The 12,244-nt window shown below is 27.1% G+C and overlaps 2 protein-coding genes across 5 annotated transcripts; one reads left to right on the forward strand and one right to left on the reverse strand.

The window, feature by feature from the left end:
* Positions 1-502: 502 nt before the first annotated feature.
* LOC114122665 (protein AF-10-like) lies at positions 503-3,596 on the reverse strand. 3 transcript variants are annotated; one of them, XM_027985407.2, is made up of 2 exons: positions 3,317-3,596; positions 503-2,824 (listed from the first exon to the last, which is right to left on the reverse strand). In XM_027985407.2, exons 1-2 carry the CDS (start codon positions 3,321-3,323, stop codon positions 915-917), a joined length of 1,917 nt encoding a protein of 638 aa, XP_027841208.2. In that variant the 5' UTR covers positions 3,324-3,596; the 3' UTR covers positions 503-914. The 3 variants fall into 3 exon arrangements, with proteins under 3 accessions (XP_027841208.2, XP_027841199.2, XP_027841215.2); XM_027985398.2 differs by having other exon boundaries at positions 3,308-3,596; XM_027985414.2 differs by lacking the exon at positions 3,317-3,596 and adding an exon at positions 3,063-3,207.
* Positions 3,597-3,772: 176 nt separating this feature from the next.
* On the forward strand, positions 3,773-11,519 carry LOC114122682 (E3 ubiquitin-protein ligase KCMF1-like). Of its 2 annotated transcripts, none has more exons than XM_050201984.1 (7): positions 3,773-4,112; positions 5,968-6,275; positions 7,109-7,233; positions 7,539-7,631; positions 7,899-8,082; positions 8,201-8,412; positions 10,593-11,519. In XM_050201984.1, exons 1-7 carry the CDS (start codon positions 4,097-4,099, stop codon positions 10,999-11,001), a joined length of 1,347 nt encoding a protein of 448 aa, XP_050057941.1. In that variant the 5' UTR covers positions 3,773-4,096; the 3' UTR covers positions 11,002-11,519. The 2 variants fall into 2 exon arrangements, with proteins under 2 accessions (XP_050057941.1, XP_050057940.1); XM_050201983.1 differs by having other exon boundaries at positions 3,775-4,112; positions 7,539-7,646.
* Positions 11,520-12,244: the final 725 nt, after the last annotated feature.

Raw genomic sequence — 12,244 nt, forward strand, 5'->3', positions numbered from 1 at the left:
AATGATGAACATAAATAATAATAGTTTTATGGTTATTATAACTACCCTGGCCAGTTTACCAAAATTCTAATGTATTTTAAATTATATTTCTATTCAAATTATAGTAGATCTAGTATGTACTTGTATTGTCAAAAAGTTACCTAACTTTAGAAATGGTTGGAAAACTTATAAACGATGATTATAATAATAATGCTACATTTGTAGCAATGCTATTTGGTATTGCTCAACCTAAGTGTTAAAATATGCATAAGGTAATTTAAGTGTTCTAAACATTTTAAACCAATGGCATTTATAAATTAAATAGGATCTATCGGAATGATTTGACAATTTCAGTTAAAATTCAAATATCAAAATTGTCAAATCCTTGCAAATGAAACAATACATACATAAAATTATCAGCATACACCACATAGAAATAAATGTTAAGAATTAAAATCATATCTGAATTTCATGAAAATAAAAAACTATTATGTTTACATTTAGTAAGAATAAAAAACCACCATTTTACTTTCTATTATAATTTTAACTTTTATTTATTCATGAAACATTTGAATTTGTTTTAACAAATACATCATTATTAATTATTTTGTGTAATAACTAAATTATGTTTGGATTTAAAATTACTAGTATTCAAACACCTCTAATTACAATACATAATATATGAAATACATACAAAATAAAAATCATTATAATAAATGATTTAGTGTTAACTTAAAATTCAATCTTATAATACATAATAATATAATTGAAAATTTAAAAAAGTTAATTATTAATAATAATACAAATCAATGAACACAATTATTTGAGTTGTAAATTTCAAAAATATTTATTCTATTTTACAACTAAGGAAAATACTTTAACAAATATTCTGTCATTGTCGATATACACTCTGTACATAGACATTTATCATGATCTCAGCTTTGCTTAGGTAGATTATCCATGCTTACTTGATGCCTGGACGTTGGTATGTTTGGTGTTTCTTGCATTGTTTGATACATTGGATTTGATGTTTGATTATGGTTTCTATTATGTTGATTCCATGTGTCATGCCCAACACTTCCTCTAACAATAACTTGTGATTGAGCAGCAGGATTGGTTGAATAATGTTGGTGTTGCTGAGGATGTCTGGAAGAAGGTATTGCATAATTTTGATGATACCTATGTTGTTGCTGTAGAATCTGATTATCTATAGATGGTAAATAATTGGATCTGGGGGGTAATGAGGTTTCAACATGATTTGGAGGGGTTGGTGCAACTTGATTTGTCCTATTTTGAGGAACCAATGGAATAGCTAGTCTAGCATTAACAGCCAATAAATGGTCTCTACGTCTAGTAAATGTAGCCAATTCTTTTTCTAAGTCTGTATTTTCATTTTTCAGTTGATACAAACATGATAATAATGATGCTACATCAAAATGTTGTGCTTGTTCCATTAACAATGATCCACCTTGTTCCCATTGCCGTTCAAGTAAATCTTCTAAACTTTGGGAACTATTTCCAATCCCATTAGTAAACCATTCAGGGCCAGAAGTATTTGATTGAGGAGCATCAGTAGGAGGCTTCTGAACATGACGACATAACTGGGGACCCATTAACAACGGTGGTCGATTTGTTGGTATATTATTTTCATTAAACTGCTTATGTGTCTTAATTTCTTCATTCAATGTATCAGTCATTTGTTGAGCCATGGTAGAATTTGGATTTAAAGCATTTCCCAGCATATGCGGAGCATCAATACTAGATTCAAAATATTTTTGATCATTTGCTTCTTTAGTTTTTGCAGTGATTGAGTTGGATACATTCATCGTGTTTGGATCTTTAATCCATGTATTTGTCATGTTAACTGGGGGAACATTTGGATCTACACAAGATAAGTTTGGTTCATCAATAATTTTTAAACCATCAGACTGGAATCCATCATTGGTCATGCAAACTTCCATTGAATTATCAACATTTTCGCATTTAATCTCTTTTTCAGATTGTGTATCAATAGGATACTGTTTAATACTACCGACTGACACACTTTCCGTTTTACTTTTTGGATGACGAGTAGAAGCTTGAGAATTATTTGGAGTAGTACTTTGTGGTTTGTCTTTAAATTCTTCATAATTATTAAATGATGGAAGCTTTTTTTTTTGTTTGGCTTGACCATCATTGTCAATATTTTCATGAGCAAATTCATCTAATGATATTTCAGATGCATTTTGAGGTCGATATGGAGCAATGTGCTTTATTTTTAAATTGTTGCTCTTCTTAAGTTTTGAGTAATGGTGTTTACAATATCCAACATACTGTACATTACGTCCATGGTTTCCTGCTTCTTCACATAACAATCCAACATTTTGTGCACAAGTTACATGGAACCCTAATTTACAACCTCCTTTTTTACAAGTCATACAAGCTCCGTACGTCGAAACTTTATGTTCTCTATTCTTTTCTTCACAAATATAGCAATTTTTTTTAAACCTATCAGGTGGTATTTCATTTAATTTGATTGGTTCCATTGTATGAACATCGACAAAAGTCACTTCAGGAATAAATAAAGCACATACAACATGAGCCCAACTCCCATTTTCTGTCGGTTTAAGAGCACCATCTTTAGATGGACACAATTCACATGTTACTTTGGCAATTGGATTTTTTTTAAGAGCTACACATTTATTGCAGTACCATGATCCTTTTGGTACTACTCGAATTCCATAGCAAGCCTTATGTACAGCAACATTACAATTGCGACCATCACAATATACTAAAGGGTTATCATCAAATGCTTTATCTTCACTACATACACTACAGTTTCCCAACATTTCTTTCATTGCTTTACCTAGAAAAAAAAAATTAATTTAATTTCTCTACACTTGATGCATTCAAAACTGATTTTATCAAGAATAAAACATATAAACTGAGTTCAAAATATATGTTAAAAGATACAATTAATGTGTTCATAAATGTGAATAAACAGTAGAATAAGTCACCCTCATTTTGATTAAATTAACTTAAAACATTTTAAAATAAATATATGGAAATGCATGTACAAATAAAAATTAATTAACAACTAGTACCTATTTATTTGATTACATTAATGCACGGTAGAATATACTTCATGTAACCATATCACAATAAATTAATTAGTATTAAATAACATTTATGGAACATGAGACCTACTAACTGTAATACACTACATATATTGTGAAAAATATTAATACATATATCTGTTAACTAATAATCAATATAATATATTCTATCTAAAAAAAATATGTATGCTAGGCATAGTAATACTACATTAGTAATCAAATAATATACCTACAATACTTACGATTCATATGAGAAATCACTGATTATGAGCGAGTTGTTCATAATAACAATAAAAGTTTAATATTTTCGGGTTAAAAACAATAAGAAAATATCCAATATGACTAAGAAAATTAAAACTAACCGAGGAAATGAAAGAAAATAAATTATGAATTTCAAATATTCGAAAATTTAAAGACGACGATAGAACGAATGGAACACGAACCAACAAAAAGCATGCAATAAAAAAGGGAAATATTGAATAAAATAGTAAATGTTAGTAAAACTGGTTATTATCAGGTCGACGGGCCTCACCAGAACGCAAATTAGTCTCGTCCCGTCTTTCTAACTGCACCTGGGCACACTCCGACTATATAGTTCGAATGCAGCTGGTTGACCTCAACCACTAGCATGGTTAGTTGTATGACAGAGGTATCGACCATAATTTTATGTTCTGTGTTGTTAGTCGTTTCTTCCATGTACAATCGTTGGCCATCCCGTCGTAATCGGCTGTCGTGAAGTTGCAAAAAATAATTGAACGGGGATAAAGGAAAAAACGAACTATCATCCGTCTTGTTTTAATTTTAATTTATTATTATTATTTTTTCCCCATCTCATGACTTTAAAGTTTGATCTGAAGATCGACCAATGTCCGGTTGCGTTTCCATATTAGTTCAAAATCTGTGGGACACGCACGATCGGTCGCATTAATTTGTCAGGAATACGTACGGTATATATTACAAAATAAATTGTTAATGACTAGAATACACCGCGAGACGACGACTGTAGAGACGGAACCTGTGAAATGTCACGTCATGAAGGTAAGCATTCAATGTTATTGATATTTGATTTTCCTAAAAAATCTACTGTTTTTGGGTGTTTTACTCATAAAAACAAACCTGAATTAAATCATTTTTTTTTTTTGAATTCCTCTGTGGTGCTGATTAATCCTAGTCAGTTTTATATTTAAGACTGGTATCGACTTTTCAATGATAGTAAACCAATCGTTTAGGTGTATAACCTTTAATTATATGGTCATTAGTTTGTGTTCATAGAATGTGTGTTGAAGTACACTACTCTAATATTTTATGATATTAAATAACTGCAATTAGGTTTATTTAGTATATCAAAATTATCAATCATTTGTAATGTTTTTAGCTATAACTAGGTAGTTACTTTATAACTGTATATTAGGAATAGGTACTAATTATATGTTGTTTTTTTTTTACAAATAGTATTTAGATATCACATACATACCTTGTAATTACATACCTAATCAAAAACATTGGTATTGTAAAATCAATCTATTTCCATGACAGAATAATGTGGTCATAATAACTATCTTATTGTTAGATTTCTAGTTAATACATTTTCCTTTAAATAACTATAAATATAAAAGTATTTTATAACTATTTTACTTTTTAATTCATATATTTGTTAATTAACCATTCGAATTAAGATCTGTATCAATTTTTTTAATTCAAAAAATTATTACCTATAAAATAGTTATATTTCTAACACTACAGTTACATGTACAGAAACAGTCAATATCTTGATTATAAATTTATAATACCTAGGTACATATTTTTTAATTTTAATTTATTAATCAAGTTGAATTAAAATTGTTAATTAACTTAAACAACATTAAAAAAGTAAGTGGGTACCACTCTGCTATATAATATTAAGTATTGAGTTAATAACTGTTATAGATGTGTAAATTATTTTAAGCGGACACAGTCTTATAGCCTATATAACTTGATGTAATAAATAAACTTAAAATAATTTTCGTGAACATGTATTTTTGATATACAGTAAGTTCCCCATTACAACAAATACCGATACAACAAAAAATCCCGTTATAACGAAAGTTAGAGAGGTCCCCTACAGAAAAGCTATTTCGTTACAGCAAAATTTCCGTTATAATGAAAAAAAAATCCGGTCTCTTGGTGTTTGTTGTAACGGAAACTTACTGTAGCTATTAAAGTTGTTTATTTAATAGCGAGTTTAATTGCTTAATGTATATTTTCTGAAAATAGTGTATTTATTATAATAACATATATTCACTTTTATGTCATATTTTTGTACGTATTGTAAAAAAGTACTAATGGGTTCATAGTAAAAATAGATTAGTATAAACAATTTTAGCCTAACAAATATTTTTTTTATTTATAACTTAATAATTTGTTACTAAGTATCAGATGGTTTCGGAGGGTTTAAAGTGAAATAATTTTTTTTATGGGTCAATATACAACATTCCATATAGGGTTGCATTAAAAATTGATCAATTTATTAAATGTATTATGATACATTACTAAATCATGTTTAAAAAACTATTAATTTATTATAAGTTCATGAGATATTTAGTGATTGTTTATACAACCCAGTATCTTGTCTAACTAATTATCAAAATAATGACAATAAATAACTCTTATTTTTATGATCACAAATTACTAAGTATAAGCGTAGAAAATGGAAAAAAATCTAAATTGCATATTATTACACAGCATCAATTGATGAACTGATTACAATTAATAATAATGTAAACAATTCTTATTAAATTTATTAATTTACCTATTCCAAGTAAAATATATTTCTTTTGAATATGATTTTATTTTTTCAATTTCATGTCTAAAATTTTAATAATCATTTATTTAAAATTATATGGTATCGTTATAGGTGTTAGCTGTGATGCGTGTATGAGAGGAAACTTTAAAGGACGTCGTTTCAAATGTTTAAAATGCTATGATTATGATCTTTGTGCTAATTGTTATGAAGCAGGCGCAACCACACCACGTCATTCAGTCGATCATCCAATGCAATGTATTTTAACACGTGCTGACTTTGAGCTATACTATGGAGGTGAATCATTGGCATCTGATCAGCCTCAAGCATTCACATGTCCATTTTGTGGACGTATGGGTCTTACAGAAGTAGTGCTAACAGAACATGTTACAGCTGAACATCCAGATTCTACTACTGAAGTTGTTAGTATATTTCTTAAAATAAGTTCTTGAAGTGATTCATAGGTCCACAAATGCCACTCCATCTTAAAAACTATATCCAGCCTGTTCTTAATAATTTTTTTTCTATTATGTACAGATTTAGTTAATAAAAAACGTTTTTAATAAATTATAAACATTATTCATTATTACCTATTTTACTATAAATAAGTATGAATATTTTGTTTTTTAACACTGACAAAATTTATTGATAGAGTTCTTAGATAAAAAAAAATGTTTAAGTTATATACTAGGTATATACATTTAATCTATTAATAACAATGTAGTAGTTTATTATAATCTAAAATTATTTTTTAAAGACCCCTAAATGACAAAATGTATACTCTAAATTGTAAGTACAACCCTAAATTATTGAAATTAATAATATAGAGTACTGCAAAAGTCGGTGTAAGGTTGACACACACCACTACATGTCTACTCAACAATTACAACACATTAACCATTTCTCGAGGCTAATCATTTGTACCAAAAATATAACCATCTGTCATTGTTATCATGCACTCTTCATATTCGTTGAGTGTTGAAAACAAAAACTGACAGAAACCAACTTTTGTCACACTATTTTAGTAGATATATTTTAAAAGTATACTTAAAATTCACATGTTTTTTCCAATAGTAAAAAAAAAAATTAATTAATGTGTACTTGAAGAATAGCATCAAAAAATTAGGATTAATGATTTTTATTAAACAGAAAATAATCTTAACATTACAATACTATATATTACACTCTTTATCATAAATTTTGATTTTCCCATTATGGTATAATACTAATTAGTTATTTATTATATGTAATATAGGTGTGTCCAGTTTGTGCAGCACACCCAGGAGGTGATCCAAATTTATTAACGGATGATTTTTCTGTTCATTTACAAATGCAACATCGTGCCAGTCCAAGTGTTCCCAGAGATTTAATTTCATTTTTAATATCCTTTTTATATCACAGTAAAGTTATTTTTTAAATTTATTATCTTATTAAAGTAAAAAAAAAAAACATAATAATTATGATAAATGTTTTATAACTTTCTAAGATAATCATATTTTCTCAATAAGGTTTATTATTTTTACTAGTTTGGTATGAGATAAGAAAGCGTGGGAGTATGGAAATTTAGGTTTAGGTGTAGCTGACTCCAATGAACTACAAAGCAAAAGAACAAAAAATATATACTAAGTAAATTATATGTTATTATCTAATTATATTTTACTATTTTTCCTTAATAAAAGTTATCAAGATGAACCTGTTGCAAGACATTCAGTACGGCGTATACCACAGTCTGCAAGAGGTATGGGAAGTACAAGAGTTCGAAGAGCTATCAATTTCAGGTACCGGGCAGCAAAGTACGGACAATTTAATTATATTTATATTCAAACAGTAGTCTTTTATGGCTTGAAGTTCAATAAAGAAAATAAAGAAATACCATTTTTATTAGTTTGGCTATGCATTTGTGTTTAATTGCTATAGATATTTATTTCTATTATTATTTGCTATTTTTGAATTACATATATTAAATTGACGCGTAAGAAATAGTTGTTTATATATTTTTTTTTTTCAAAATGTATAATTATTAATATTCTCCCAATGCATTCTAGTGGTGGAACAAGAGATGGTTCAGATCCAATTGCTGAGCTATTATCACAGTTGAGTGGAGTTCGTAGAGCACAATCAAATAGTGTGCCTGGATCGTCAGCAAGTAGCTCTCAAGGCACTCACAATGTTTCTTCACAGCTGCAACAGTTGCAAATGCAGCTGCAGCTTGAAAGACAACAAGTCAGGGTATTGTATATTAATAGTAACACCAATCATTGTTTCAAAAATAGTTTCATTTTAAACATATTATGTACAAGTTATAACAGTTGATTATAAAATATTGATCAATATTCTATGATTATAGGCTGCTAGACAACAATTAGAACGATTACCTCGACGCCAAGGACATGGTTCATCTGCAGCAGCTGCATCATTGGCTAACAACAATATAGTTGGATCTGGAGCACCAACACAAGCTGCTGGTACATCATCAAACTTACTTAGTATACAAGTAGTAGATTCAAACTCTAACCAAAATCAGTCTGCACGTAATAGTTCGTCACAATATCTTATCAAGTATGTATTTATTTTTAAATTTATTATTTAAGGACATCACGACACTAATTATTCATTGAGATAAAGGAGTTTGAAAATAAATGTGTGACGTCATAGAGCCGAAGTCTGAACAATGGTGTGTGTTTTATGTGCAAAAGTGTCTAGATTAATGCAGCGATTTCGATTAAACATAATATTTAAAAAAAAAAAAAAATTATGTAACCTTAAATTTATTGTGTTTATAACACTGATACAATTATAATTTTGATATATTTTCTAGTTTTTTTATTGTAAATAAAACTGATATCGTAAATTTCGTAAAAAAAACTTTAAATGAAAAAAAAATATAGTGTTGTGATGTTCTTTAACAGAAATAACTACACAAAAAATATTTCCATTTTTTTTGTTAATTCAATTGTAATCAGAATGTTGTATAAAATATATGGATAAAATATTATTTAATAATTTTAAGTGATATAAACTTATTACCTACAAGAAATTTAACTTGATATTTTGACCTTAAGTAACCAGAATATTTACACAGTGAGCTACTTAATAATAATTTATTAGTTTTAAGTTGAGCCCAGAACTTGATGACTTAATAAACATAAAAATGTTAAAAATACAGGAAGTTCATTTACTAACAATTTATAAACAAATACATATGTTATGAAAATGTTTTTGATTATTAAATGTGTTATATTAGACAACTAAAGGTTGTATAATATTTTAAAATAAAAAGGATTGACAATAATTGTAAGATAAGAGAGTTAAAATTGCAGGAAAACTTCTTTCAACTAGATGTGATGGGAGCGTAATATAACAAATAACTAATAAGTCATATTTCTTTTTGTATCCTCTAGAAAGCCATCTTTTGACACTTCTCGTCTTTCTAATATTTTTAAAATAATTGTCACTATTCTATTTCTTTTATAAAACAACTGAAAATTTATTTTGAATTTAAAATTCTACAATATTGCGAACTAGTTGAATCTTTTATTTTTCTCTTCCTTTACAACTTGTATAGCATCAGCAAGATTAGATTATAATAAGGTTATTTAAAATGTCACAGTCAACAGAAAACAATAATAAAATATTATAGGCTTGCATTATGATAAATTAATATTAATCTATTAGCACTGATCGATGCCGCATACGCGTTTAAATATAAACATTTTCTATATACTTTCTTTATTTTTTATATGTATATACATCTTTCCATTCAATTTTTCAACTGATTTTATTGATATAGTTTGTTTTTTTTTAATTAAATAAATTAGTATAATATTTTTACATAGTATGATAGCTCAGACTTTAAACGTTTTAAACTAAAATAATACCAACAAAAAGTTTTCAAACAGGTACATTTAATATTTCTTTAAATTAATTATTCTATCAATTTTTAAATAGATTCTGTTTATATTAAGCTTATCGATGCAGCATTTTATAAAAATCTGTTGGATAACACTACTGATACCATTATAAATTGTAATATTGTTCATGACTTTTTACTCTTGGTCAAATGTTAGTTATGATTATTGCTCAGAAGGGTCTGTGCAAATGAGAACCATAGTTTTACTCTCTTAAAGTCTTAACTGTGGGCCAAATAGCATATTTTTGTTCAGAAATATCCTGTCTATGTATTTATTAATTTATTATCAATGGCAATTTAAATATGTTTTCACTTACCATAAAACTATTAACAAATGGACTGTGGGGGTTAAAAGGTGTGCTCCATATATTAGTGCTTATGTTGAGTGTTGACTCTATTCTCTAGACCCTAGTCAATGGTTAGTAAATGTATTTATATTTAACTATTAGTACAATTATCACATTTTTATCATTTGTTAAAAAATAAAAACTGATTCCTTAATAGTAAAATAATACATCACAAGGACTTTTCAAAATTATGTATTGCTCTAAGTATAAAATGTTAAGTTTATTGCTGACTTGTTCTTACAGTAATTTATAAAGTTAAAAATATTTGAATTTACAAAGTGCATTAGTAAAATCAGTTATTAATATAGATAATTTTTTATCATGTGTTTTAAATATTAATTTTAGTGCCCAGTATGAACTTTAAGACATTAATTATGATTAAATAAAATTAATTATAACCACCTAACATTTTTAATTTTAAAGAAAATTTAGATTTTATACCTACAAATATAAATCATTATTTTTTTTTCTTATTATTATAGATATATTGATGCGCCTCTAAATGAATCCGAACAGCAGAAATTGGAAATAGATCGTGCTGACCGTAGCTTCTTTATGCAAGAATTATTATTATCTATGTTGACTCCAAATGAAGCTATGTCAGCAACAATAACTGCCAAAAAAGACCCATCGCCAATAGCCACAGTAGCTCAACCTCAAGTATCGCAAGCATTAGCTAAGACGATAGTACCAGATACCAAACAACGACAATCTAACAGCAGACCTTCACCACCTCCACAGCAATCAGCTAACCATGTAATTGGTGTTCCTCATAGATATTCTTCGCCACCCAGCCGCAATAGGCAAGCTGTGATGCAATCACAAATTCCACAGCCAGCAGCTAATGTTAGAAAACAGCCTAAAGTCTCTGATCCATCACCATCACATTGAACTAATATTGGTCAAATCCGGTTGCTGCTTAATAAATTCAACATGAAATATCTAGTCGTGTACTGGTGTGTAACACTTGAAATTAAAGTAAAATATTTAGGATGATTTTTTTCTATAGATTTCAGTTTAGTTATATACATATAAAAACAAATATTAATGATAACTAATTTGAAACTGTATATTATATATACATATATTTTTTTGCGTATTAAAAAAAAAACCTAAAAAAAGAATATACTGGTCTTTAAATAATTTAACATTGATTTATCGCTTAAGTTATTAAACTAATCGCTTGAATTCATATGTCTGGAATTTCAAATGCGATATTTCTCTATTGTGATATTGGAATTAATATTTTGTTAAGAACAAAATTGAAAATAAAGTTGGTAAACTTAGTAAATATATTGTAAATATGTTTAGCCATTGTTAATTTTCTTTTGAATTAAAAATTATATAAATATGTATTCAGTAATGTTTGTTCATTGTTTTTTTAATAAAATTTACTTTTAACTTTTATATTTTTCTGAGTATTTAATTACTCTTTATAACATTTCTTAACGATGGACTTAATTTAATCACATTATTTTACTATTCGTATAGGAAATAATAATATTCAATACTTGATGTATAGTTAAAAATAACCTTTTTTAATTAAAAACATACTGAGTAAGAATATTAATATAATATGACATAGATAAACAACCATAATTTTATTTAATTACACCTGTATGGTTTAGGTAAATGTTATTATTTGTTTTCAATCACTTCTAAAATCTGTTTAAAAATTAAATTTTTTGTTTTTGTTTATTTTTATTATTTTTTGTTACATAAACTATATATTTTGCTTTTCGCGTTTAATATGATTATTTATGTGTATTGAACACTTGAGACATTTTAATTAACATAATTCCATAATAAACTATAAAAATAAATGATTTACGAGTTATAACTGATATTATAACAATTCTAAAAGATTGATCTATTTCAAATATGTCCTACAATGATTAACTAAAATATTATATTTTTATTAACTACATTTTTACCAAAAATTTAATTGTTTATTCATTACTCATTAGTATACACTGTAAAAGAAGCTTATAAGTTATAACATAACTATCTTAATCTTCTATGACGTGCTCGGTTTCTAAACTAATAATCACGTGACGGGGTAAACATTTACCGAATTATTTAAGTAAAAAAAAACTTACATATTGTTTTGTGTCAATGAATACCAAAAATGTAT

This window comes from Aphis gossypii, chromosome 2, assembly GCF_020184175.1.
Source record: "Aphis gossypii isolate Hap1 chromosome 2, ASM2018417v2, whole genome shotgun sequence".
NCBI lineage: Eukaryota > Metazoa > Arthropoda > Insecta > Hemiptera > Aphididae > Aphis > Aphis gossypii.